The sequence below is a fragment of the Physella acuta genome, unplaced genomic scaffold (genome assembly GCF_028476545.2).
Source record: "Physella acuta isolate Inbredline_101_S28 unplaced genomic scaffold, ASM2847654v3 ptg001656l, whole genome shotgun sequence".
Taxonomy (NCBI): Eukaryota; Metazoa; Mollusca; class Gastropoda; family Physidae; genus Physella; species Physella acuta.
In genome coordinates this window covers 1-27,155 of record NW_026733170.1, presented here as the reverse complement: position 1 = coordinate 27,155, position 27,155 = coordinate 1, and the positions used below count along the sequence as shown (strand labels likewise).

The 27,155-nt window shown below is 38.6% G+C and overlaps 3 protein-coding genes across 3 annotated transcripts in view; 2 read left to right on the top strand and 1 right to left on the bottom strand.

Annotated features, from left to right (window-relative positions):
• Positions 1-4,280, bottom strand: part of LOC131929620 (espin-like) — a 55,664-nt gene extending 51,384 nt beyond the window's left edge. The window contains 3 exon segments of the mRNA XM_059285916.1: positions 309-492; positions 913-1,037; positions 3,819-4,280. Of these exon segments, the coding sequence (XP_059141899.1) occupies positions 309-492; positions 913-1,037; positions 3,819-4,172 (663 nt within the window). The 5' untranslated portion in view covers positions 4,173-4,280.
• A 234-nt stretch (positions 4,281-4,514) lies between these two features.
• LOC131929626 (dnaJ homolog subfamily C member 11) lies at positions 4,515-16,691 on the top strand. Its single transcript, XM_059285920.1, has 17 exons — positions 4,515-4,609; positions 7,512-7,641; positions 7,751-7,824; positions 8,141-8,242; positions 8,403-8,479; positions 8,776-8,950; positions 9,043-9,110; positions 10,524-10,588; positions 10,963-11,087; positions 11,192-11,274; positions 11,524-11,640; positions 12,775-12,930; positions 13,161-13,230; positions 13,380-13,489; positions 14,119-14,212; positions 14,510-14,639; positions 14,993-16,691. Exons 1-17 carry the CDS (start codon positions 4,535-4,537, stop codon positions 15,046-15,048), a joined length of 1,707 nt encoding a protein of 568 aa, XP_059141903.1. The 5' UTR covers positions 4,515-4,534; the 3' UTR covers positions 15,049-16,691.
• Positions 16,692-16,892: 201 nt separating this feature from the next.
• On the top strand, positions 16,893-26,004 carry LOC131929624 (uncharacterized). The gene is made up of 3 exons (XM_059285918.1): positions 16,893-20,442; positions 22,675-22,778; positions 24,197-26,004. The coding sequence occupies exons 1-3, from the start codon at positions 17,092-17,094 to the stop codon at positions 25,923-25,925; spliced, it is 5,184 nt and encodes a 1,727-aa protein (XP_059141901.1). The 5' UTR covers positions 16,893-17,091; the 3' UTR covers positions 25,926-26,004.
• The last annotated feature ends 1,151 nt before the right edge of the window (positions 26,005-27,155 follow it).

Here is a 27,155-nt window from a genome sequence, read left to right as displayed (position 1 = left end):
ACCACTTGACCACCTCAAGATGTAAACATCATCAAAATATGAAAGCACTGGTGTACTCACCAACCATTTGACCACCTCAAGATGTAAACATCATCAAAATATGAAAGCACTGGTGTACTCACCAACCATTTGACCACCTCAAGATGTAAACATCATCAAAAGATGAAAGCACTGGTGTACTCACCAACCATTTGACCACCTCAAGATGTAAACATCATCAAAAGATGAAAGCACTGGTGTACTCACCAACCATTTGACCACCTCAAGATGTAAACATCATCAAAAGATGAAAGCACTGGTGTACTCACCAACCATTTGACCACCTCAAGATGACCCATCTGTGCAGCTGCATGCAGACATGACATCGCATCGTAAGCTTTGATTTTTGTGGCCCCATTCTTGCTGACCAGGTACTTGAGTATATCCAGGTAACCGGCTTGACAAGCCAGGTATACAGGTGTGGTTCCATTGTTCATCTGCATGTTGATGAGCCTAATTGGTTCAAATGCACAGAGCTTATGTCAGAACCTGGACCAGTTGAGGTTAAATCATCCATACAGGTATACAAAGCTTTTTAAAAGGGGGAATTATGAATTTCATTCTCTTCATACAAAACAAATGAAAAAATTCCAATGATTAAAAACTTTCTACTTAATATAACAGTTTAATTCATAATTCACAAATTTTTAAAATTATGTTTCAAATTTATCATCAACCTATTGAAAAAGGCCAATATTATTACAAATGATTATGGATGTGAAAAATGATGTCTACCTCCCTATTTTCAACCCTACCAATGAAACGTGTTGTAAGAAATGATGGTGGTATTTTCAACCAATGAAACATGTTGTAAGAAATGATGGTGGTATTTTTAACCAATGAAACATGTTGTAAGAAATGATGGTGGTTTACCTTGGGTTTTCATCCACTAAAATTTTCACACAATTCATGTCTCCTCCAACAACAGCAAAGTGAAGGGGTAGGGCATCAGTAGTAGTTCTAATGGCAGCACTAGCCTCAGCTTCATCCAGCAGCCACTGGGAGGAGAGACAGGAACAATGGTAAACAACCATTAGCCAGAAAGGAGCAGAGTGGTAAACAAACAATAGCCAGACAGGTGCAGTGGTAAACAAACAATAGCTAGACAGGAGCAGTGGTAAACAAACAATAGCTAGACAGGAGCAGAGTGGTAAACAAACAATAGCCAGACAGGAGCAGAGTGGTAAACAAACAATAGCCAGACAGGAGCAGAGTGGTAAACAAACAATAGCCAGACAGGAGCAGAGTGGTAAACAAACAATAGCCAGACAGGAGCAGAGTGGTAAACAAACAATAGCCAGAAAGGAGCAGAGTGGTAAACAAACAATAGCCAGACAGGAGCAGAGTGGTAAACAAACAATAGCCAGACAGGAGCAGAGTGGTAAACAAACAATAGCCAGACAGAGGAAGAAAAACAATAGAATGGTAAACAACCATTAGCCAGACAGAGGAAGAAAAACAATAAAATGGTAAACAACCATTAGCCAGACAGAGGAAGAAAAACAATAGAATGGTAAACAACCATTAGTCAGACAGAGGAAGAAAAACAATAGAATGGTAAACAACCATTAGCCAGACAGAGGAAGAAAAACAATAGAATGGTAAACAACCATTAGTCAGACAGAGGAAGAAAAGCCATAGAATGGTAAACAACCATTAGCCAGACAGAGGAAGAAAAGCCATAGAATGGTAAACAACCATTAGCCAGACAGAGGAAGAAAAGCCAACCTTCGGTCTCTGAGACAGAAAAAAAACTTTTTAATGACCAATGCTTTCAAATGCACAATTTTCAAGACTCATGAGATGAATTCCACCCTCATTTGACATTGCCTTGATGCAGTGAGATGGCCTGTGTACCCCAGCAACCGTGCAATCTTCTTGGCTAGGGGTCAGACTTTATGTTGTGACCGGGTCATCTAGGTTGGGGGTTTTGCATTGAGGTAACTACTCCATCAATGACTAAATGATGTCCATTAGGGAATTAGAGAGGGGGAGATACATTTAAGATCTTGTGTGAGGAGAGGAAGATGTGATGTCCCACATTTGTATTTTAGAAAGAAATGTATTTAAACTGACTTTTATCAGTTATATCAGATTTTTTGGGGGAAATTTTAATAATCAGTCAATATACACTTGACCAAGTTTTATAACAATTTTAAAAAGAAATTGTTATGATAAAGAAATCTTGAGGGGCAAGAAATACTTATGTACGACCATTAAGTACATAAACAAGACTAATTTTAATTATAAGTTAAGAATGAGTCACAGAAAATGTAAATAATTTATTTATTTTCCCAAATTAACCATGATTAGAAAAGAAAAATGTTTTTCATCAGCTTTTATTTGAAATAAATATAAAATGTATGTAACATTTTTACTTTTTCATATCAGAATATAGAGGAAGTATTGTAATCTTGCAAAAAAAAAAAAAAAATCACATGAAATTTTGACAGTTTTCATCATTTTACATCTCAGTACTTCATCATATACGGAGGACTTAGCTGGATTTTTATTGGGCCCTACGTCAATCTGTAAATAGTGTATTTTATATGTCCTAATTGTGTATTATTATGTAGTACCCCGTAACGTAAAATACCTTTGATTTTATATCACTTTTATGTCAAAACAAACTAACAAATTAACTGTAAGCATCTAACCTAACACAGTAGCTCCACGAGGCGGGGCCTCACAATTTAGGCATAGCACCATGATGAAAACTCGTAAAATTTACTGCCCAAACTATGTTTTATTTAGTAAAAATAATAAAATATTAAGGAGAGGGGTAACACTCCAGCGGAAATGCAAAATTGTTGGACGGGGTGGGGGTGACACTCACTAAACGCACCGGGTTCTTTGCAATAGGATCATTTTTATATTAATTAATGCATAAAGGACAAGGAGACAGACAAACAAAAATCTTTATGTAGCTGTGTTTTGAGTAGAGATAAATTAGATCAACAAACAAATTGTGATTAAGGTTAAAACTAGCAGAAAAACATTAACAAATTTTCTACTCAACTTGATGTGAAAGCACATTCCATGGCTGTTAACCAAAAAATTGATCAATTGTAATCATGGATGAATGGAATTTCGTTAAGGACAGAGCGTTGAGAGGGGAGGGGTGCAGGTTTGTGGGGGTGGGGTAGAGAGTTTTGCTAGATGCCTATCTCACAAAAGAGTCAATGTTCAAGTTTATTTATAGGCTAATTCTCTCAATGGCTTGTCCGACAATGCAACAATGCCCATAGTGTTATTAATACCGATGGGCCATGTACAACTCTCGCCTCCTCTCCAGTAAGAAATGTCTGGGGGGCTTTTTTTGGAACTTTTGATTAGTGCTACAGTAGTGAAGAAACTGGATTTCCGTTTTCTTTTAAAAATTTTTTTTATAATACAAATATCAAAATTCCAATGTCAAAGATTTTAAAAATTTAAAGAGGGAAAAGGGCCCATATTAGCCTTGGGCCCCTATGCCTTGCTTACGCTAGCTATATGGTAGCTAAGCAAATGGTTGCCAGCCACACTTGTTCCACTGGACCATCCTGTTTCATATCTTAAATGGAATTTAAGACATTAAATGTATAGTAAACTGTCAACTGGAAATAGACACTTCGTAAAACTAAAAATGAGAATACAATAAATTTTATAATACTAATATAATAAAATATAATACTACTAACAACCCAGCACTGGCAGCACTCCTATTTTCTGAAGTCTGTTGTAAGACATTGGAAATAACAATAATAAAAAAAACCAGTAAGCTAATATCTATATCCTACCTCTACTGTAAGTATATGTCGAAACCTTGCAGCTAGATGTAAGGCTGTAGCTCCTGCATTATCTTGGTCATTAACGTTTAATTCAGTATTCTCAACAAGCCATTTCACAACTGCTGTATTTCCCTTAGCAGCAGCATCATGCAATGCTGTAGCTCCACTTTTTGATCTCTGTTGGACTGAGAATCCGGCACTTTTAATAAGATATTCAATAACGTGAACACTTCCTCCTCTAGCAGCATAGTGCAAGCAAGAGGCACCATTCGAATCAACAAGTGATTGCTTGTCATGTTCGATACGTTTTAATGTTTCCAAGTCACCGATTTTACTTGCTTCTAAAGCATTTAATATAACCATTTTAACAGAAATAAATATGAATAATAAACGTGTTTTTCCTACACACGTATTAATCGCAATTTACAATTATAAGTCTCGACAGCTGATGTTGTTGACATTTTTGACGGAGACGCCCTCAATAAGGAAACCCACTAAGGGAGAATTCGAAAATATAAATGACTTCTAAAATCGTATACAATAATGATGCATCTGTAATCTAAAACATTGCTAAAATATATTTTACTGTAAAAAATATAAACATATCGTCTCTGACTTGAAATTATCCATTCAAGTAAGCTAAATGTAATTTAATATAATAAACTTGTGTAATAATCAAAATAAATACTCCCAGCATATGTCGTCATTTCCCCTACCAAGGCAACATGGCTGCGTCCTTGGAGGAAGACGAAGATATTTTAAAGAATGATTATTATGCCCTATTAAACGTCGACAAAAAGGTTAGACCTTTCAAACATACTTCGATGGAATTTAGTCGCGTTTTATTTTATTTTGTTCTTTTATCAATTACTTAACATTCTGTGGTGAAACTCAAATCTTCACGACTGTGCCCATTTGGGTCCAAATCCGTCGTCAAACGACTTTCTGTCTTTGCTTTTTAATTTTTCTTTTCTTTTTTGTAGGGCTCACCCAAAAGTAAAAGATCTAGATTCTAGATCTAGACTGCATATTGTACTATGTAAAGCTGGATCTAAATTTAGATCTACATTATGAAAAGCTAAGCTTGCATCATACATGTGCAAACTTTCATCATGCTAATGAATGGTGGAGGCCACCGAGTTGATGAGAATACAATAATAATACAATTTAATAGGCCTAGGGCCTACACTACATACTTATTACATACTATTACTAAAGTACTAGAGTGAAGTTCCACGCGCGGTTAAAACAGTGGTGCAGCCATCGCCTGTTTATCGCTTCGTATAATATTTCTTTGGATGTTTTATACAAAACTACTGATATCTGCTGTAAACATGTCCATTTCTAAATATATCCAGTTCAAATTCTTTTGTTTTTCTCCTTTTGGAAGTGGAGTTTTTAAAGTTTAGAGGTATGACGTCGTAGGCGATTCTAGTCCCCCCTATGAAAAACAATAGGTCCCGGATGAGATGAATAAAACCAACCAATCAAAGCTTTTTATAACTAGGTTAACTATAAATAGCTTCTACAATATGTGCGGGACACTGTACATACGATAGATAAGGCTAATAAAGCAACCTGATAGGTGAATAGGGGTGGCCGCAGCTTGGGTGTCGATTAGGGTGGTTACACATCACTGCGTTACCAACTACTTGAGCTAGACTAGCCTAGTTCTATATGCTCTATATATCAAGCTAAGCCTAGTATCTGTATAATTTCTATTTTTTTCTGTTTTAAATTATTTCGATCATCTACTTCTTCTAAATCTAGTTTGTGTCTCTACATACAAACATATCTAAGCAAATGGTACGTTATGTCTTGTTAGTGATTGTTACGTCCCTTTGTTATGATTATTATAGTTGCGTCCCTTGAGTCATCACTGGGTCAACTTTTAATGTGTCATTAATAAATTTAATTAACATGTTTTTTTATTTGGTTTTGCAATCTATTAATTAATAATACAATCAACAACACGTTTAAAAGTGTAAAATATTTATTTTAGTTATTAAAATTGGATTAAAACATAAAATACGATCATTACGCTAGGCGGTTCAGGTAGCCGCAGGAAAAAAAAAAGAGGGGAAAAAATATCGCAAGTAACACGTCACTAAAACATGAGTATCTCAAATTCTATGCGTAGGAATATAAAATGATTGATACATATTAAGAGAAGAATGGTACAGGAATAATATAGTACTTTGGGTTTGTTTCTGTGTTAAACGGTTTCAAAATAGGGCCAGATGAAAGTCGGGAGTTCGCTACGTGTGATCATCTGTGGATCTTCCCTCTAGATCTAGTATTCTAGTACTCCCATCATTAATTATAATTGACATGGATAAAATTCGTTTTAAAATTTAAAAAAATACAAACTTAAGCCTAAAAATAATTCAGAAATTTAATATTTTTAGAATCAATAGGCCTATTCAATATATAAAAGTTGCAAATCCAGAAAACTTGAAAATATGAGTTTTTATGGCTTAGGCCTATGGCTACATTTCTGTTTATTTTCATTAAGCCTGATTAAGCCTAAGTGATGCTAACGTATCCAACAGCAGGATGTCATTGTTTAAGTTGCCATTACCATGTGAAAACTACTAAATTGCTTTTGCTTTTTTAAAAATTGTGTTTAATTACTGGACATACTAAAACGTCAAATACATCAACTCTTTTTTAAACCCAGGGTTTTATAACCATAGACCTATTAATTTTAATTACACTGTGCACGATTTAAAAAATATTTAATGGGCCTCTCAAATACCTTTGAGACTATTCTCTCTTGGGTCCATTATTTAATTAAATTCAATGTACCCAAATAACTAGCTTGAATCCTTAAATTTTAATGAATATAATATAATACGTCACATATCATTACAAACCATAAGCCTTACTGGTCAATTTGAGACCAATGTTAATTATCTAGCTTAGTCAGAGGCTGAGGAAACAACAAAAAAATCAAAATTGCTTAATTACCTGTTAAAATGCAAAACTTTTTTTTGCCATCAAAATTAGTTTAAAAGTTATGTTGTTTTGTGTTCTCTAGCATGCTGCCATGGCATTTATGATAACATTGACTATTTTACTTGCCAAAAAAACCAAAATCATGGCATAATAAAAAAACCCGCGATTTTAAACCCTATCAACATTATGATTAATATAAATTCCCATCTCGTCAAACTTGTTTGGGTCCATTTCTTATAGATCTGGATCTTCCTTCACAGCATATAAAAAAATCATGTCACATTGTCTTTAAAACTAAAAGGCTCAGTTGAGGTTAGAATATTCTTAGATTAAAGTGAAAAATTAATACCAAAAACTAGTTTAAAAAAAACCTCCCTACTAAAAGCTTAAATTAAAATAAAAAAGGTTAGGCTATACTAAAAATAACTGAAATCAACTCTCATCCAATCAACGGTTGGAGCTTTATTTTAGGTTAGATCCTACAGAGATGGATAGTTGCCCATTCTAAGCTAGATAAATTGTGACATTTTGGCTTTTAATTTTCCATCAGCCTATTTATCAAATTATAGGTTTTCATGGATACTTTGGCAAAAAAACTTCTCTTTGCCAGCCTGGGAGGACTGGATGGAAGGAAATTTTTTTTTTATGAAAAGTCACTTTTGTAATTTATAACTTTACTTAGTCAGGTTATGTTAATAATTGAGTATCAAGTGTTTTAACTGAGCAAAAATCACATTTTTTCAGGCATCTGTCGATGAGATCAACAATGCTTTCCGTCATCTAAGCAAAATTTACCACCCAGATAAACATGTTGATCCAGTAAAAAAAAAGAAAGCTGAAGATGTATTTAACAAACTTAGAAAAGCCCATGATGGTAAGTTTTGTATACACATACATATACTTATGTTAAACATCCATTTATACACATATGCATTTATTACATTGGAAATTCTGTGATTGACATACTTTAAAATTTGTAACAGTATTACGTGACAAGTACAAGCGTACTGTGTACGATATGTATGGAGAGAAAGGATTGGAAACTGGTGATATGGAAGTAAGTATTTGAGTTAACAAGATCTAGAGAAAATGGGTTTTGTATTGTTCAATAAAGCAGTTACATTAGCTTGTGTTTGTAAGCTAAAACAAAACATTTATTAGTGACATGAAATAAAAAAAAATTAATAAGTCTTACTAGGATTTAGTTATAACTATAAAATAAATGTCACAATACAGAATAGCATGTTTTGAAATTATACTATATTTAGAAACTTCCTATTACATCTGTTAAGGCAGTTACAATGATCAATAATTTCATTTTCACATGAAATATTTGACAAATTAACGGCCAATATCTTTGACAACTTGTTTAGATCATTGCTCGTACCAAGACACCAGCTGAGATTATTGCAGAGTACGAAAGAATTCAGAAAGAGAGAGAAGAACGGCGGCTTCAACAGAGGACCAACCCCAGGGTGACTGCTTGTTTACACTAATGTTTATGTTAAGGCTTTTGTTATTATTACTTCTATGTTAAATCCTTTGTGTGCCCTTGACTCAAAGAAGACTTGGACATATTTTAGTTTCTGTTTGAGAAAATTTCTTGCATTAACATGAATACTATTGCTTGACCAGGGTACCATAACTGTGGGAATCAATGCTACAGAGCTATTTGACACAGATTATGATGATGAAGAGCTTGTAGATTATCAGTGAGTTAATTATCACATTTTTTACTGTCATTTAGTTTGTGTTTTGAGAAATGTTCTTAGTCAAGTATTTATCAAGCAGTGTTTTATTTCTTATATTTGTACCATTTTTTTTAGTAAAAGCCAATCAACGTAACTTTAAAAAAAATTGAAACCATTTTAGTTTTTAAGTCGGCAACCCCACAAAAAAACCTGACCTGATCCTTTTCAGCCATAGGTTGTAATCTTGTGGCTAATTATAAAGTAGCTATATTTTGATTCTTTATAAAAAGGGCTTAAGAAGGGATTTTGTTTTACAGGCCAAGTAGATCAGTAGAAATCAGCTCCATGAGTATAGCTCAGTCTGTGGAATGTCCACTCACTCTGAAAGATACACTGGTAGTTGGTGGCAATCTAGACACACGTAATGGGACTGGTCAAGGCATGTTCAGTATCATATGGAGGAGACTTGTATCCACCAAAGGATGGGCTGAGGTCAGTGTGTTAGTCTAGAAATGTAAAAAAAAATTTGGCCTCAATGTCAGCTGTAAATATCACATGAAAATATGGTTTTGTTTTGTTCACAGATTGATTTACATCTGGGATCTGCTGCTGCTGTAGGAATCACAGGTTTTAGACAGCTCACACAGAGATGGTATGTACCCATAGATTCAGACAGCGCATACAGAGATGGTATGTACCCATAGTTTCAGACAGCTTACACTGAGATGGTATGGTATGTACCCATAGATTCAGACAGCGCATACAGAGATGGTATGTACCCATAGATTCAGACAGCTTACACTGAGATGGTATGTACCCATAGTTTCAGACAGCTCACACAGAGATGGTATGTACCCATAGATTCAGACAGCGCATACAGAGATGGTATGTACCCATAGATTCAGACAGCTTACACTGAGATGGTATGTACCCATAGATTCAGACAGCGCATACAGAGATGGTATGTACCCATAGATTCAGACAGCGCATACAGAGATGGTATGTACCCATAGTTTCAGACAGCGCATACAGAGATGGTATGTACCCATAGATTCAGACAGCGCATACAGAGATGGTATGTACCCATAGATTCAGACAGCGCATACAGAGATGGTATGTACCCATAGTTTCAGACAGCGCATACAGAGATGGTATGTACCCATAGTTTCAGACAGCGCATACAGAGATGGTATGTACCCATAGTTTCAGACAGCGCATACAGAGATGGTATGTACCCATAGATTCAGACAGCGCATACAGAGATGGTATGTACCCATAGTTTCAGACAGCGCATACAGAGATGGTATGTACCCATAGTTTCAGACAGCGCATACAGAGATGGTATGTACCCATAGTTTCAGACAGCGCATACAGAGATGGTATGTACCCATAGTTTCAGACAGCGCATACAGAGATGGTATGTACCCATAGATTCAGACAGCGCATACAGAGATGGTATGTACCCATAGATTCAGACAGCTTACACTGAGATGGTATGTACCCATAGTTTCAGACAGCGCATACAGAGATGGTATGTACCCATAGATTCAGACAGCGCATACAGAGATGGTATGTACCCATAGTTTCAGACAGCGCATACAGAGATGGTATGTACCCATAGATTCAGACAGCGCATACAGAGATGGTATGTACCCATAGATTCAGACAGCGCATACAGAGATGGTATGTACCCATAGATTCAGACAGCGCATACAGAGATGGTATGTACCCATAGATTCAGACAGCGCATACAGAGATGGTATGTACCCATAGATTCAGACAGCTTACACAGAGATGGTATGTACCCATAGATTCAGACAGCGCACACACTGAGATGGTATGGACCCCTGTATGCTGTGATGTTGAATCAGCCTGGTTAAGTCACTTGCTTTTTAAACTAGTCTCTAAGGTTGTTTTACCTGCTCAAGTTTGGTATCGCAGACAAAACATAGGAGAATAAAAACATATGTGGACTAATTTAACACAAGATTAATTCTTTTCAGAGAGAGAAAATGATTTCTGTATCTTGATAAATGAACTGTTTCATGCTATTTTCTAACCACAGTTACATACGGTGTGGAGTGCGTACAGAAGTCACACAGTATGGGTATAGACCATCTGCAGCTTTTAGTAAGTTGTTTATTATACAATTATATTCAGTTAAAATAGATTTATAAAAAATGTAAGTGAAACATACTGTTTCGATACCATTTTTGTATTTTCTAAAGATGGTTAAAGCAAATAAAAGTATTATTTATCCCTGGTTTCTATTTTCCAATTGGATGCAAAACTAACATCAAAGTCTTTAAAAATTGTTCTTCATAGTTTTAGTTCTATTTCAAACAAATTGCTACACAGATTATTTTTCATAACCTATTTAAAAAAAACATTCAAATTAAATAGTGTTCACACTGGCAGTGGTGTAGATAATTACTACAGGGGCTGTCAGAGGCTTACAGAGTAAATACAAATTCTTAATGTAACCTTAATAAACAATTTTTCAGTGATGGCCTATCAGTTTGATCGCAACTTGCAGGGTCGTTTGACTTACAATTTATCCAGACCATCCTCGCTAACAACAAACATTTCATATAGTAATGAGCAGCATAATGTCTCCACAACTATTCAGGTAAATTCTCAATTATAAATTTTATCAACGATAAAAATCAAAATAATCAAAAATTCTTAAAGAAACTTTTAAAATGTCATTAAATTTTCAAACTGTCATTTCAGCTTGGTATTCGCAACTCTTATTTATCAATTGCATATGGTAGAACTTTCTTAGAACAGGATGCAAAAATACGCGGAGCTGTGAGGTAATTTTTTTTGTTTATATTTCATTTGTGTTGTTTTGTTTGCATAAAAATAAATATTTTAAAAGGGAAATTATGACTTTTGCATGCAACTGTTCTATTATATAATTTAATTAAAGCTTGTAATGAATAAATTTTCTTTTAAGATGAAGACTGCTTAATACAGTGCTATCACCTCCGACCTGACAAAAGCTTATGTGTCATTTGAAAATACTTAAAACTTATGTAAATAATTAACTTTTGACCTTTTAGGGTTGGCACTTTAGGTTCCATGGTTGAATGTTCAGTGGAAAAGAAAATTTCAGACTTTAGTCACATTGGAGGAACTTTACTTGTCGGACTACCACATGGTGTTCACCTGAAGCTCAAGTAGGTTTTCTTGTCTCACCTGTAGCTTAAGTAGGTTTTCTTGTCTCACCTGTAGCTCAAGTAGATTTTCTTGTCTCACCTGTAGTTGAAGTAGGTTTTCTTGTCTCACCTGTAGCTCAAGTAGGTTTTCTTGTCTCACCTGTAGCTCAAGTAGGTTTTGTTGTTTCACCTGTAGCTCAAGTAGATTTTCTTGTCTCACCTGTAGTTGAAGTAGGTTTTCTTGTCTCAACTGTAGCTCAAGTAGGTTTTGTTGTTTCACCTGTAGCTCAAGTAGGTTTTCTTGTCTCATCTGTAGCTCAAGTAGGTTTTCTTGTCTCACCTGTAGCTCAAGTAGGTTTTGTTGTTTCACCTGTAGCCCAAATAGGTTTTCTTGTCTCACCTGTAGCTCAAGTGGGTTTTCTTGTCTCACCTGTAGCTCAAGTAGGTTTTCTTGTCTCACCTGTAGCTCAAGTAGGTTTTGTTGTTTCACCTGTAGCTCAAGTAGGTTTTCTTGTCTCACCTGTAGTTGAAGTAGGTTTTCTTGTCTCACCTGTAGCTCAAGTAGGTTTTCTTGTCTCACCTGTTTCTCAAGTAGGTTTTCTTCTTCAGCTGTTTCAAAAAGTAGTTTGTCATGTGCTAAAACTTTGTTTTCCAATAAAAATAAAGTATGTCCCTTCATACTAAACTGATTTTCGTCATGAAAAGAAATTTCTATAAAATAGTACCTCTAATATCCAACTATGACCCTCACATTTTTTGGCATGTATTTATACTATACTTGGCCTGAACTTGTGTCACCAACAGGGACAAATGTGACTACAGAAAGGAATATAGATTTGTCATTTAATAGCTAACACTTTAAAACACATATTGTCAGGCTACTGATTTGCTTTTAAGATTAAAATTGATAGCATGTTAAAGGTAAACAAATGTAATTTTTAATTGTTTAAATCTGCTTTTACAATAATGAAGATTAGAATCATATGCGACACCCTATAGTAAAGCTGATTTGTTAAAATTTCTTGAAGGGAATTCTAAATTGATATGAGCCAGAATTTCAATACAGTGTCATAGTTCATAAAATAAAGATATACCTATAATTGAGTTTATATACCCTCTATCAAAATAATGAGGGAAGTTTGTATTGTTTTTCAGATTACTAAGAGGACAACAGACATTTTTTTTCCCAATTTATCTGTCTGAAGGCTTGAGCCCCAGTGCAGTGATCTATGGGGCTTTAGTTCCCCTGACAGCCTATTTTGTCATTAGGAAGCTGATTGTTAACCCAATACTGAGACAGCAGAAAGAGAAGTAAGTCATCATGCAGGAGTTTTGTCTCAACATTTCTAAAAGTAAAGTTTTCAGCCTTTATAAAAAAATAAATTATTCAATACTTTTTAAACTGCTCAAACTTTTTAAAAATCTGTGCAAAAGCAGTTTTATCTTCCTTTTTCAGATATTAGCCATGATAATCTATGAAGAAAAAATTTCTATATGCATTTATTTATTTTTTGTCTATGGGGCATTATTTTTTATTTCAGAGAGTTAGAGAAGCAGAAGGAAGATAATGCTGAAAAACTTGCTCAAAGAAAGAGTGAAGCTGAAAAGGCTGTGAGTATGGCGGAGTTTAAGAAATTATTTATAAATGGGAATGCAGATTGTGTTAGAATTGGTTGGGTATCTCACTGTTTTAAAAAGTATTGTGTTCCAGATGACTTGAAATTGTAAGTTTTCCTAATGAATCAAATGATTGATGACAGGTTGAGCTGATGAAAGAGACCTACGAGAGATGCGTGGAGGTGGAGGAGAAGAAGTCTGGTCTTGTTATTGTCAAATCTCTGTATGGGAAACTTCATTCTGCAGAAGATGGGTATGTTGACACTTTATTTTAAAGCTATCTTTTTAAATGGGTGGGTTCTGTTTATTATAGCACAAATGAAACATCTATTTTTTGACCAGTCAGATTTTTTTAAAGTATACTTTCTGCTGAACAATTATTTTCCATTGCCTGGTTTTTTTCCTGAGTGTGATTGTGTTGATTTTTTAAATAAGATTTTCAATTTTTATAGGACATGGCTAAAATTATGCATTTTCATTTTTTACATGTCTATCTTAAACAAAAAAAAAAAACTACCCCTCTCCAGCTTGGTAGATGTAAACCGTAACAACGAGTGAAAGAGTTATTTAGAAATTAAGAAATGCATGACTAATAAAATCAAAGTATTAATCAGGTTACCTCAATTTATCAAGACTCAATGTTTTTATTTCCTTGAATTGTATCTTTGATTATTTTAGGGAATAGGGATGTGGTCTATAAAAGAATTCATGTTTCTAAAGCTTATAATGGCTGACCTTCCCCAAGCCCCCATATATTTTACAGCTTGTGGCTACCTCTAGTTTTTTTGTGCCATTACTTTCAAGCATGTGGCTACCTCTAGGTTTTTGGTGCCACTACTTTAAGCATGTGGCTACCTCATTCTTTACCTTATCATCTTTCAGGGAAATCATGGAACACATGTGTATTGATGTGACCATTCCTATTCAAGCCTTAGTCAAAGACTCAAAGCTCATCCTACCAGAAACATCTTCTAAGGTTTGTTCCCTTGTGTTAGCACTAAGAAGAATCATTACAAGCTTTTATTTAACTCGCTTCCTTTGTCTGTCTGCTTTTATCTGTTGTCATAGATCAAAACTGCTGATAGAAATTTTCGAGGACTTCTAAATGACAGATTCATTACAAATATATTTAAAGAAAGTCATTTATTTTCTCAGTTTTAGTGCATTATTACATAAAAGCTTGTTATGAAAAAGTTTTTTAAGCATTTTAAAAATAAGTTAAGCTAAGAAAAATAGAATGATTATGTTTACATTACTTTTCTTGTTTTCATAGAGTGGCCTTCCAGGTTTTTATGACCCTTTCATCAGTGAAGAGAAGAAATTGTACATACGTTATTCCTTTAGAGGGCGTCTACACCAAGCATTTATATCAGATACAGAACCAATTAGGCTCCCTCAACAAAGTGAGTGTTGTTCATATTTTCTTCTGGTACAGGGCTCCAGTGGAACTGGTTAAAAAATATAAGTTCTCTTTAGTCTGACACTTTTTATGTATTTTATATAATGGGCCTTTGAAAAAATCATTTAAAAATTTCTTTTACTTTTAATTTATATTTGTTATTATATAGTGGATTCTTAAAATCCTAGTAATTTGTACTGTTTCAAAACGTGTAAAATAGTTAAAAACCAATGCTTATTCTAATTTTAAAATGATGAAAGACAATTTTCTCTACCTGTTTGAAGCATTAAATTAAAGATTGGAATTTAATATCTGTGACTTAGTTGAAAATGTATTTGTATGTGTGATTTTCTTCAGAACACCTTATAGCACAAGAAGCAGCAAGATCTCAGCCTCCACCTCAAAATTCATGACAACTGCCACCCATATAGAGAACAGCTGAATTCAAGGTGCCCACTGTCAGTTCATGACCTAGCTCAATTAGAGATTGTGTGGCAAAACACCGAAACATTGTCTTAGAGGTTCTAGCTGCCACATCATTCCCTACTAGGTATTTACGGGAACATTCATTACTACAATTAACCAATTAATGAGGAATTTTTTTTCACAAGTTGTGAACCAATTATTTCTAGCTTGTTTTTGGTGTACATATATTTTTAAGATTAACTGATAAATGAACCATATTTTAGAATATTTCAAAGTCATTGTTTAAGCCCAAAATTATTGTTGACCATTGGTGGTTGTGTACTTACAATATCAAAACTGTTGGTTTAGTTTAAAATGTTAATTCATATCAGTCTTTTCAAATAATTACATTGGTAGTTTCAAACCTATGTGCAGAAATGGTTTTTCTTGGCTAGGTAATTTATATGCAAAGTAAAACAAATTTTAATTTATTTATTCATTTATTGTATTTCTAACCTGATGACTCACAACAAAAACAAAGTGAATGAAATCTTTTTATTTTTTATTATGTGTGAACCAGTCAATAAATATGTAGACCAGTATCCTGTAGGCTGTTTTTCTAGAGCTACTGTTTGCTTGTTACTAGTTTTTTTACCCACTGAAGTTGTGAGATTTCTGCAGTTTCAATGTTGAGAAGCGAATTATTTGTTGGTGGTACTGTGATTGTACAAAAGAACTTTATGTCCGTCAGATTGTTGCTTGATAATTGTTTATGAACACCAGAAGTTGATTTCATTATTTATTTCCTCTCCATTTCCACTTCAAGAAATTATTTTTTTAAGAAGAATTTGATGTCAGAAATTACAAGTGCAATGTGCATTAAGTAAAACATCATTTACATAACATCAGAAAGGACTCTGTTTGACTAATGATTTAAAAGACAGTTATTTAAATATTATCGTCTTGTTAATAAATAAAAATGAAGAGTGAATTTATTCCATCATTTTGTTTTTAAACTTGCCCAGAATTTGTACATTTGAAAATTGTTGGTTTGTTTTGTTAAATAATTTTAAGTTTTATAACTAATTTAAAGTGTGCTGTATGCTGCACATGCCTCGAAACATCTATTAAACTGGATGTTTTTGTTTTATTATAACAATAAATTTCTCATCATAAATTAATCTGGGATTTGTCTTTTTCAAAATTACAATTTGTGTTACTAGGATTTGTCTTTTTCAAAGTTACAATTTGTGTTACTAGGATTTGTCTTTTTCAAAGTTACAATTTGTGTTGTGTCTAAGTAGTGTACTACAAGTCTTTCATCAGATCAGTGTTGAAGCATTTTATTTAGGTGCTATTAGATTTCACTAATTTAGTCCATGCTTCCAGCTCTTGTGTAGGCTATGTTTTCAACCCAAATCGAGACCATAATGTAGCAGCAGTTGAACTATATTTTTGTAACCAATGCTGAGATCTATATAATGTTGAGTATTATAATTTAATTGCTGAGTACCATGATTTTTTTATGTTGAGTATAGTTATTCAAGAAGCAACTTGACCACATAATTAAAAGATGAAAACCCGCAGTCAGTGTTTCAAAGTGGTAGATTGTAAGATAGATGTAGATATACAATTGTCAATAAAAGTTGTTTTCATTTAATCGTTAGTTCTCAATTATTTTGTGTGCTTGCAACTGAAGCATGCTTCGGGTATTGTTTGATATTTTGATTGTTTATTCATCGCTATTTTTCTAAAACGATATTTGCCCTTGGTTCAATAACAGTGAAACGGGAAAATCCTATTTTGCAGCGCACACCAGCACGCTATGCACTGGATCGCGCGGGCTAAATACACGACACTAAATTTATGTGTGTAAACCATCTCTAAAAAGGTGAAATTTCCTACCGATTAAAGCCGTTTCCTTTATTGAAGTTAACATCGTGCTTGAAACGAAACACATTGTGAGTCAACCGTCCAAACAACGACGGTAACTTTCACACACATTTGACATCAAAGAAAAATAAATTGATTCATAAACGTAGTAGAAAAGCATGGCAAGCGCCTCTGTAGTCAAATCACCCAGTATTCATAAATCGCGATCAAGGACGAAGCGGTTAACATCTATCAACAGGCAAGATGCTTCTAAGTCTGGTGCAACATCCAGCAGATCTCAAGTGCAAGAAACGCGTTTTCCAGAAGACAAAATCAACTTGCCTTCTGTCGATGACCCCTCATACCGATATAACCCCGAAGGCGCATGCGCGGATCGGCTAGCTGAGCATCTTGGGGATACAATCATGTCAACAATAAACGACACGTTTTTCTCACCTAACACTGAATTAGGGTACACAACTCAGCCTTGTGCTTACAAACCGCAGACGTCTCCAGTTATGGCATCAGTGGATAACACAAAGTTTCCGTCTGAAGATTACAAGAGAGGCAACTCCTATACACCTCCATACGACCTTGTCATAGATCCTTCTATTTTCCTATTTGAATTCAACGAGAGCCACGTCACCGAAAAAAAAGATCACCCAGCTGACCGTGGGGCTACCCGCGTGAAGCCCACAATGAACTCTCGCACTCATGGAGCTGCTGACGACACCAAAAGAAAACCTGAATCCACTAAAAGAAATCATGAATCCACCAAGAGAATTCCTGAATCCACCGAGAGATATGCTGACTTCACTTGGAGAAGCCCAGCTTTCTGCGAGTCATTGACCAGCTGTTCTGATGTGCACCACACGCGGATCACTGAGTTCTACCCCAGCAGCAAGTCTCGTCACATCCGCTACAGCCGCGCGCCCTTCATGGCTTCCTTCTCACACATCTCCATCGGGAAATCCCCAACAGATATTGATATTTCCCGTAACTCCACCTCGTCGCCGACAGAGACGTGCGGTCAGGCTTCCCGACAACACAAAGCCAAACACCAGGAGCCACAGATGGACAGGCCGGTCAGAGCCCAGGACACCACGTCCTTCAACAACACGCTCTCAACCATCCCCGAGACCTTCCCTAGTCTCCTGGAGACCATCGCTGAAGTCATGCACCCAGACACATCTGATAACGTTTATGATACTTCAATTAAAGCTGCTGACAAACCACACGAAAGGAAATGTCCGGACCAATCGCAAGACAGCAAGTTAAGCGTGCCTCGCGCCAACTATAAAATAGAGTCTAGAGAGAGCTTAAGCCGCTTCACCAGAAGCTCAAGTAATATTCTCGAGTGCGTGGATCTCAGGAACCAGCAGCCCAACGGACAGGTATCGGAGGAAGATGTTAAAGAGAGGGCAGCGACTCAGTTGCCTGATATCTCTCTGGTGTATGTGGACGAGGACACCCCGAACAAGGTCGCCAGCCGCCTGAGCTCAGTCAAGCCCACAACGATCTCTGACGCCGTCTGGACCAGTTCTGCCACAGACGACGTGAAAAGCCAGGCCAGCTACATCTTCAAGGCGTTATCAAACGACGGCTGCAGCCTGATGAAAACGGCGAGCAAAGAAGACGCCAAGAAAAGCGGGGCAGCGACAAAAAATGTCACAGAAAAAGAAGAAACGTGCCACGATAAACCAACATACTTGAACATTCCCAATGCCTACCCAATATTTCGCAGCTGCAGCCGAAAGTCCTATGCTGAAAGTCTGAAATCGTTACAAAGCTTGAAAGAAAACATGTTGGAAAGAACAAACACAGTTAGCTACATTGCCCACTCACCTCCCCTTTTAGAAAGAAAAATAACGTCTTTTGATGAAGGCACATCAGTCGATTGCCAGCTCCCGAATGAATGCAAGGTGCTGAGCAATGTTGACCCTTCTGTGGAGTCATTGACCATGATCAGCCTGACCTCATCCTACCCATATGACCCGACAGAGAGGAGAGTCGCCTTGTATGAGAAGTCATGTGACGTGGGGGAGCTTTGCCTGAGTGGCACCTCCAGCAGCTGTTCCGAGAACAACGAGCAGGTGGAGATGTACAGCTACAGGGCGGACAAGTCCCCGGGCAGCCCGCCAGACGAGAATTATTGGAGCTCAAAGCCGCGCTACAGGCGGCACTCGACCTGCTCGGTGCTGAGAGGCTACAGCAACAACAAGCTGGGCAACCTGCTGGCCAACAGCCGCAAGTACAGGACGCAGCACGCCAACGAGATGAACCAGATTCTCGCAGTCCCCGAGTCACGCGCCATCAAGTCCGCCTCCTGCCCGTTCCGCCCCATTACCTACCCTGAGTTGGGCGTGCAGGGCAGAGAACAGTCTAGAATAGAGCGTCTGCTGAGGATCCTTGCCGGACACAGCGGCTGGTACCCCAACGTCATCTCGTGGCTCCACACGCTCTTCACCAGCTTGTCACGTGTCACTTTAGTTTCAAATTCAGATGACCACCAGATGACCACCGGTCCCCCACAGTGCGTGGGGCCCAAGTTAAAAATAACCGAACCCCGTGCTGCTAGTGACAATTTTGAATTATCCGCGCGTCTAACAAACAACACGTTTGAAAGCTTCGCCATTCAAAGTGTCCACTCCAAACAGAAGCGGGCGAGTCAACGGAGCAGCTTGCTGAGTTTCACAGGCTCGACCCTCAGGTTGGCCGAACTACCCGCGCCACCCGTGGAGCTGACTAAGTGTCTCGTCTGCCCAGAGGACGACAATGACGGCACGGCACCCTGTAAGCTAAGAATGTGGGAGCCGGAAAGATCGCCTGCAAAATTGAATGAAAAAACGCCGCCATTCATGAAAGCGAGGAGCGCGTCATCATTGAAAACGAGCGAGTCCAGTAACAGTGTCAGGCGTAGACTAAGCCCTCGACACACCCAGGAGAAGCCGCCCAAGAACCATCAGCCTGTTCGTCAAGAGAACACGGTTGTCCCAACAAACAGCCCTAAGTCTTACAGAGTTAGGTCCTCGCAAAGACGTCGAGAGGAAGCGCTTGAGTTTGCCAGTACCTCCTACTCCATCATTAGCTTGGTGGACTCGCGAGACGCCGTGTCTACCCGTGTGGTCACCAGCTTCAACAGCGACGGCAGAGCCCGTCGGTCCAACTCAAACCTGACATCCCCCTCCACTCATAGATTCAGCGACAACAGAAGCTCGCCAAGATTCAAAACCAACGTCAGCACAACTCCATCTAAGGACCGAGCCAGCGACAGCACAACTTCGCTGCGAAACTCGGCGAGCACCAGAAGACCGCCGACCATCGCTGAGGCAGTGATAGAAGAAGATGCGCAGGCGGGCTGCTCGCGGCATGACGTTGTCAGCGAAAACAACGAGGGACAACTCGTCAGTGGCGCGACAGCGGAAAGTATTCCCTGTGTCGTTTTCCCCAATGACAGTTACGGCGACGACGGGGTGTTGAATATGTTTCTCCCTGACGCCCTGTCGCGGGCGTTAAACTTGGCCGGCACGGTAAGCAATGTGTGGGCACTATTTTATAGGGCGGTGTAAGCAATGTGTGGGCACTATTTTATAGGGCGGTGTAAGCAATGTGTGGGCTCTATTTTATAGGGCGGTGTAAGCAATGTGTGGGTTCTATTTTATAGGGCGGTGTAAGCAATGTGTGGGTTCTATTTTATAGGGCGGTGTAAGCACTGTGTGGGCTCTATTTTATAGGGCGGTGTAAGCACTGTGTGGGCACTATTTTATAGGGCACGGTAAGCAATGTGTGGGCTTTATTAGCAATGTGTGGGCACTATTTTATAGGGCGCTGTAAGCAATGTGTCGGCTCTATTTTATAGGGCACGGTAAGCAATGTGTCGGCTCTATTTTATAGGGCGCTGTAAGCAATGTGTGGGCTCTATTTTATAGGGCGCTGTAAGCAATGTGTGGGCACTATTTTATAGGGCGCTGTAAGCAATGTGTGGGCACTATTTTATAGGGCGCTGTAAGCAATGTGTGGGCACTATTTTATAGGGCGCTGTAAGCAATGTGTGGGCACTATTTTATAGGGCGCTGTAAGCAATGTGTGGGCACTATTTTATAGGGCACGGTAAGCAATGTGTGGGCACTATTTTATAGGGCGCTGTAAACAATGTGTGGGCACTATTTTATAGGGCGCTGTAAGCAATGTGTGGGCACTATTTTATAGGGCGCTGTAAGCAATGTGTGGGCACTATTTTATAGGGCACGGTAAGCAATGTGTGGGCACTATTTTATAGGGCACGGTAAGCAATGTGTGGGCACTATTTTATAGGGCGCTGTAAGCAATGTGTCGGCTCTATTTTATAGGGCGCTGTAAGCAATGTGTTGGCTCTATTTTATAGGGCGCTGTAAGCAATGTGTCGGCTCTATTTTATAGGGCGCTGTAAGCACTGTGTGGGCACTATTTTATAGGGCGGTGTAAGCAATGTGTGGGCACTATTTTATAGGGCGCTGTAAGCAATGTGTGGACACTATTTTATAGGGCGCTGTAAGCAATGTGTGGGCACTATTTTATAGGGCGCTGTAAGCAATGTGTGGGCACTATTTTATAGGGCGCTGTAAGCAATGTGTGGGCACTATTTTATAGGGCGCTGTAAGCAATGTGTCGGCTCTATTTTATAGGGCGCTGTAAGCAATGTGTCGGCTCTATTTTATAGGGCGCTGTAAGCACTGTGTGGGCACTATTTTATAGGGCGCTGTAAGCAATGTGTGGGCACTATTTTATAGGGCACGGTAAGCAATGTGTGGGCACTATTTTATAGGGCGCTGTAAGCAATGTGTGGACACTATTTTATAGGGCGCTGTAAGCAATGTGTCGGCTCTATTTTATAGGGCGCTGTAAGCAATGTGTGGGCACTATTTTATAGGGCGCTGTAAGCAATGTGTGGACACTATTTTATAGGGCGGTGTAAGCAATGTGTCGGCTCTATTTTATAGGGCGCTGTGAGCAAAGTGTGGGCACTATTTTATAGGGCGCTGTAAGCACTGTGTGGGCACTATTTTATAGGGCGCTGTAAGCAATGTGTGGACACTATTTTATAGGGCGCTGTAAGCAATGTGTCGGCTCTATTTTATAGGGCGCTGTAAGCAATGTGTCGGCTCTATTTTATAGGGCGCTGTAAGCAATGTGTCGGCTCTATTTTATAGGGCGCTGTAAGCAATGTGTCGGCTCTATTTTATAGGGCGCTGTAAGCAATGTGTGGGCACTATTTTATAGGGCGGTGTAAGCAATGTGTGGGCACTATTTTATAGGGCGCTGTAAGCAATGTGTCGGCTCTATTTTATAGGGCGCTGTAAGCAATGTGTGGGCACTATTTTATAGGGCGCTGTAAGCAATGTGTGGGCACTATTTTATAGGGCGGTGTAAGCAATGTGTGGGCACTATTTTATAGGGCGCTGTAAGCAATGTGTGGGCACTATTGTATAGGGCACGGTAAGCAATGTGTGGGCACTATTTTATAGGGCGGTGTAAGCAATGTGTGGGCACTATTTTATAGGGCACGGTAAGCAATGTGTCGGCTCTATTTTATAGGGCGCTGTAAGCAATGTGTCGGCTCTATTTTATAGGGCGGTGTAGTGCACGATAGTCTCGGGGTTTATGTCGCTGTTTTAACCTTAGCAATGAGCCACAATTGCACTCATTATGCTGTCGGGGCATACAACGTAGTGGGACCCACTGCTGTAAAACGTGGTCTTGACCGCATTTTTCATTGTCCACAGACGCTACTTTCTCAAATGGAGAATATTAAAGAGAAGAATTCCAGCATGAAAGTCCAATTTCCACAAAAGCGAGGATTTTATGAACCCCCCAAGGCATATCCAATGTAAGTAGATCATTAGCATTCAATGTAAAAAGGTCTACAGCAGCATCCAATGTAAGTAGGTCTACAGCAGCATTCAATGTAAGTAGGTCTACAGCAGCATTCAATGTAAGTAGGTCTACAGCAGCATCCAATGTAAGTAGGTCTACAGCAGCATCCTATGTAAGTAGGTCTACAGCAGCATCCAATGTAAGTAGGTCTACAGCAGCATCCAATGTAAGTAGGTCTACAGCAGCATCCAATGTAAGTAGGTCTACAGCAGCATCCAATGTAAGTAGGTCTACAGCAGCATTCAATGTAAGTAGGTCTACAGCAGCATCCAATGTAAGTAGGTCTACAGCAGCATCCTATGTAAGTAGGTCTACAGCAGCATCCAATGTAAGTAGGTCTACAGCAGCATTCAATGTAAGTAGGTCTACAGCAGCATTCAATGTAAGTAGGTCTACAGCAGCATCCTATGTAAGTAGGTCTACAGCAGCATCCAATGTAAGTAGGTCTACAGCAGCATCCAATGTAAGAAGGTTTGCAGTAGAGCTTGTTATGTCGAGACAATTATTTCATCTTTCATGTTTGCCATAACGCGTCTCTTATTTAAATACATTTAAATTCTATTTGCCGAAACTCGAGTCAATTGTTCAACTGATACAGTTTAAGATGAGACGTTCAGCATGTGTTAATACAATTGTATTTGTCGTCTTCCGTGTGCGGTGTTCAACATGTGTTAATACCATTGTATTTGTCGTCTTCCGTGTGCGGTGTTCAACATGTGTTAATACAATTGTATTTGTCGTCTTCCGTGTGCGGTGTTCAACATGTGTTAATACCATTGTATTTGTCGTCTTCCGTGTGCGGTGTTCAGCATGTGTTAATACAATTGTATTTGTCGTCTTCCGTGTGCGGTGTTCAACATGTGTTAATACAATTGTATTTGTCGTCTTCCGTGTGCGGTGTTCAACATGTGTTAATACAATTGTATTTGTCGTCTTCCGTGTGCGGTGTTCAACATGTGTTAATACAATTGTATTTGTCGTCTTCCGTGTGCGGTGTTCAGCATGTGTTAATACAATTGTATTTGTCGTCTTCCGTGTGCGGTGTTCAACATGTGTTAATACAATTGTATTTGTCGTCTTCCGTGTGCGGTGTTCAGCATGTGTTAATACAATTGTATTTGTCGTCTTCCGTGTGCGGTGTTCAACATGTGTTAATACAATTGTATTTGTCGTCTTCCGTGTGCTGTGTTCAGCATGTGTTAATACAATTGTATTTGTCGTCTTCCGTGTGCGGTGTTCAGCATGTGTTAATACAATTGTATTTGTCGTCTTCCGTGTGCGGTGTTCAGCATGTGTTAATACAATTGTATTTGTCGTCTTCCGTGTGCGGTGTTCAGCATGTGTTAATACAATTGTATTTGTGTCTACCAGCTGGCTGCATCCAGAACACATCCAAAAGCTCTTGAGACTGCTGGGGAGCACAGAGCCGCCCCCGCCGCCGTCTGACGAGAGCCAAGCGCCGTCGGTGACCAAAGAGGACTCCATCTGCAGCCACGAGAGCAAGGAGGAGGAGTTGTCGTGCCCCCAGCAAACAGTCTCTGAACCCGCGCCTGCCCCGGAGCCTGTCTACATCCCTCGGACAGTGGACAACTTTAGGGAGCTGCGGTTGTGTTACCCGCCCATCCCGCTTCCACAGACGTTCAAGACTAAATATAAACCAAAGTCCAGCGGCTTAAAGCGCATATGTAAGCAAAAATCCAACAGGTCCGCCAAAAATCGCAGTCAGACAGAAGCGTTTTCCCACTCACCCCCACTCCGACCGGGATCGTTTTTTGGCATGTGCAGGAGCAGCCTGGGCAGCCAGAACTCCATCCAGTCTCCCCCCATCTCACACCAGATGAGGAAACCGCCTTCGTGCTCCCCGCGGGTCGGTCGTGTGCCGTCGTGTCCCAGCCCCGAGCCCCGCCCCAAGAAACAAGATGTCTGGGCGGACAGCGAGTTACGCAGGAAGTCGTGCATGCTCAGTGAAAAAGGGGATCGATATTACATGAATAAATTGTTCAGAAAGAAGCTGACGGCAAAAAATTTAATAAAAGATGTGAAGAAAGGCACCGGTACTAAGCATGTTGGAGGACAGAAAGAGGTTGTTATCTCTTTAAAAGATTCCCAGGATCAGTCATCGAAAACTAGCGTGACAAAGGTAGAAGAGAATCAAAGCAAAAACAAAACTCCCGTCAGCCGAAGCCAAGCAATGCCCAAACACCAACACTCGGGGCACACTTGTTCACCAGAGCAGACGTCGAGTAAAGCCAAGAACGACAGCCTTCGCTTCTCTGAAAAATCCGGCGCGGACTCGAATCCAACAGATGACTCGACGCACAGCGACGAGCCAAGGCTCTGGGGGAACGTGTGCCCTCTGCTGACGTGTCCGTGCGGCACCAACACTCACGTCCGCTGCAACTGTCCCAACAACTTCAATTTACACCGACAAAAAACCTATCCCACCAGCACAATTAAAAATGAACAATTTACCGAAGTTCGCAAGATGCCCGTTTCCGCATCCTTGAGGTATCCGGATTTATATCCATTAAAATCCAAACTTCGAATAGAACGAACCATTTCCAGTGCAAACCGAATGATTCCGTACCTGAACGATTCTGTGAGAAGTTCCAGATTCTCGCGTCGCGTGTATCCAGGCAGCTTCGAGTACTCCAGCCCGACGTTCCGAAGCACGCTGACCTCTTACCGTCACGCCGGCTACTCGCCCTACACCTGGAGAAACACCAACTTCAGCAAAAATGTCGACAACTACCTTCACAGCTCTAGCCTGCACAACAACGATTACATTTCTCGCATCGGCGGCAGTGGCGACTACTCGTCCAATCACTACAGCACCACCCCCAGCTCCCTGGGGTACAACGCCAGAACCAGCATAAACCGGATGCTGGCAGCCAGGTGTGTGGACACACGCCACACGTTCCCCTCCACGGGGAGCGGCTCAGGTCTGCCGCTGTGCTGTGCTATGGTGAAGCGGGAAAACGGGGAGGAGCTGAGCTACAAGCTGCCGGAGAGGGATCCCGTACACGACGCCTTCGTCTACGACTACAGCAGAGATCCGGGCGCGAACCAACATCTGGTTACATCATGGTTGTTGACTTAAAATCATCTTTAATTAGAACATCATCGCGCTCGTTGACAAATATCATTTTAAACATCCAGCAAGAAATAAAATATCTCCAAATAAAATTTGATTCTGTTCTACTGTCAACCTTTACTTAATTGTCAAATAATAGTTTATAATACGTTGTCGAATTGAACAAAAAACAAACAAGCAAAAACATTTCTTGTGAAGATAGTGTTTGGTTAGATAAAGGTGTACGTAATTGCTTCCTCCGTCAAGCAGTTTGTGGTCGGCGGAGAGTGTGTATGGGAGGAGGGGGGGGGGGGGTAGTAGCGAGTATTGGAGTGCAAATAGGAGTTTTTGGACTTTTTGGAGTGTTTAATGGTTTAATCGGTATGCAATAGCTACTAAGTGAAGTCAAGGATTCTTAACACACACACACATAAATATATTTAAATTTATATTTATATATATATATATATATATATATATATATATATATATATATATATATATATATATATATATATATATATATATATATATATCATATATAGTTGCAATTGGTGACATCCCTAACCCTGGCCCTTTCCGTAAATTTGTGCGCACAAACCACCTATTAATTCATGTGGAAAAAGCACTGTTTTCATCTAAAGTTATTAGATTTTTGTCTCACAAGCCTTTATACCTCTCTACATTTTGCAGTTGGCGTCACCCCCCCCCCACCCACCCACCCCCCTCTCTCCGTGATAGCTTTAAAGTATGTGCAGTTAATATTCCTTCTATATTTTTTGCAATTTTTTGATCTGGTGTCACCCCCTAAATGGTGTCACCCGGTGCGTACCACAACCCCGCCCCCTTGTCGCGACGAATCTTTGTACATTATATATATTATATATATTATATATATATATATATATATATATATATTATACTATATATATTATATTTATATATATTATATATATTATATATTATATATATTATATATATTATATATAATTATATATATTATATATATTATATATATTATATATATTATAGTATATATATATATTATATATGATATATATATATTATATATTACTATATATTATATATATTATATATATTATATATATCTTATATACTATTATATTATATATAATTATTATATAAGATATATAGTATATATATTATATATATATATTATGATAGATATATATTATATATATATATTATGTATATTATATATAGTATAATAATATATAGATAGTCTCTATATTAATT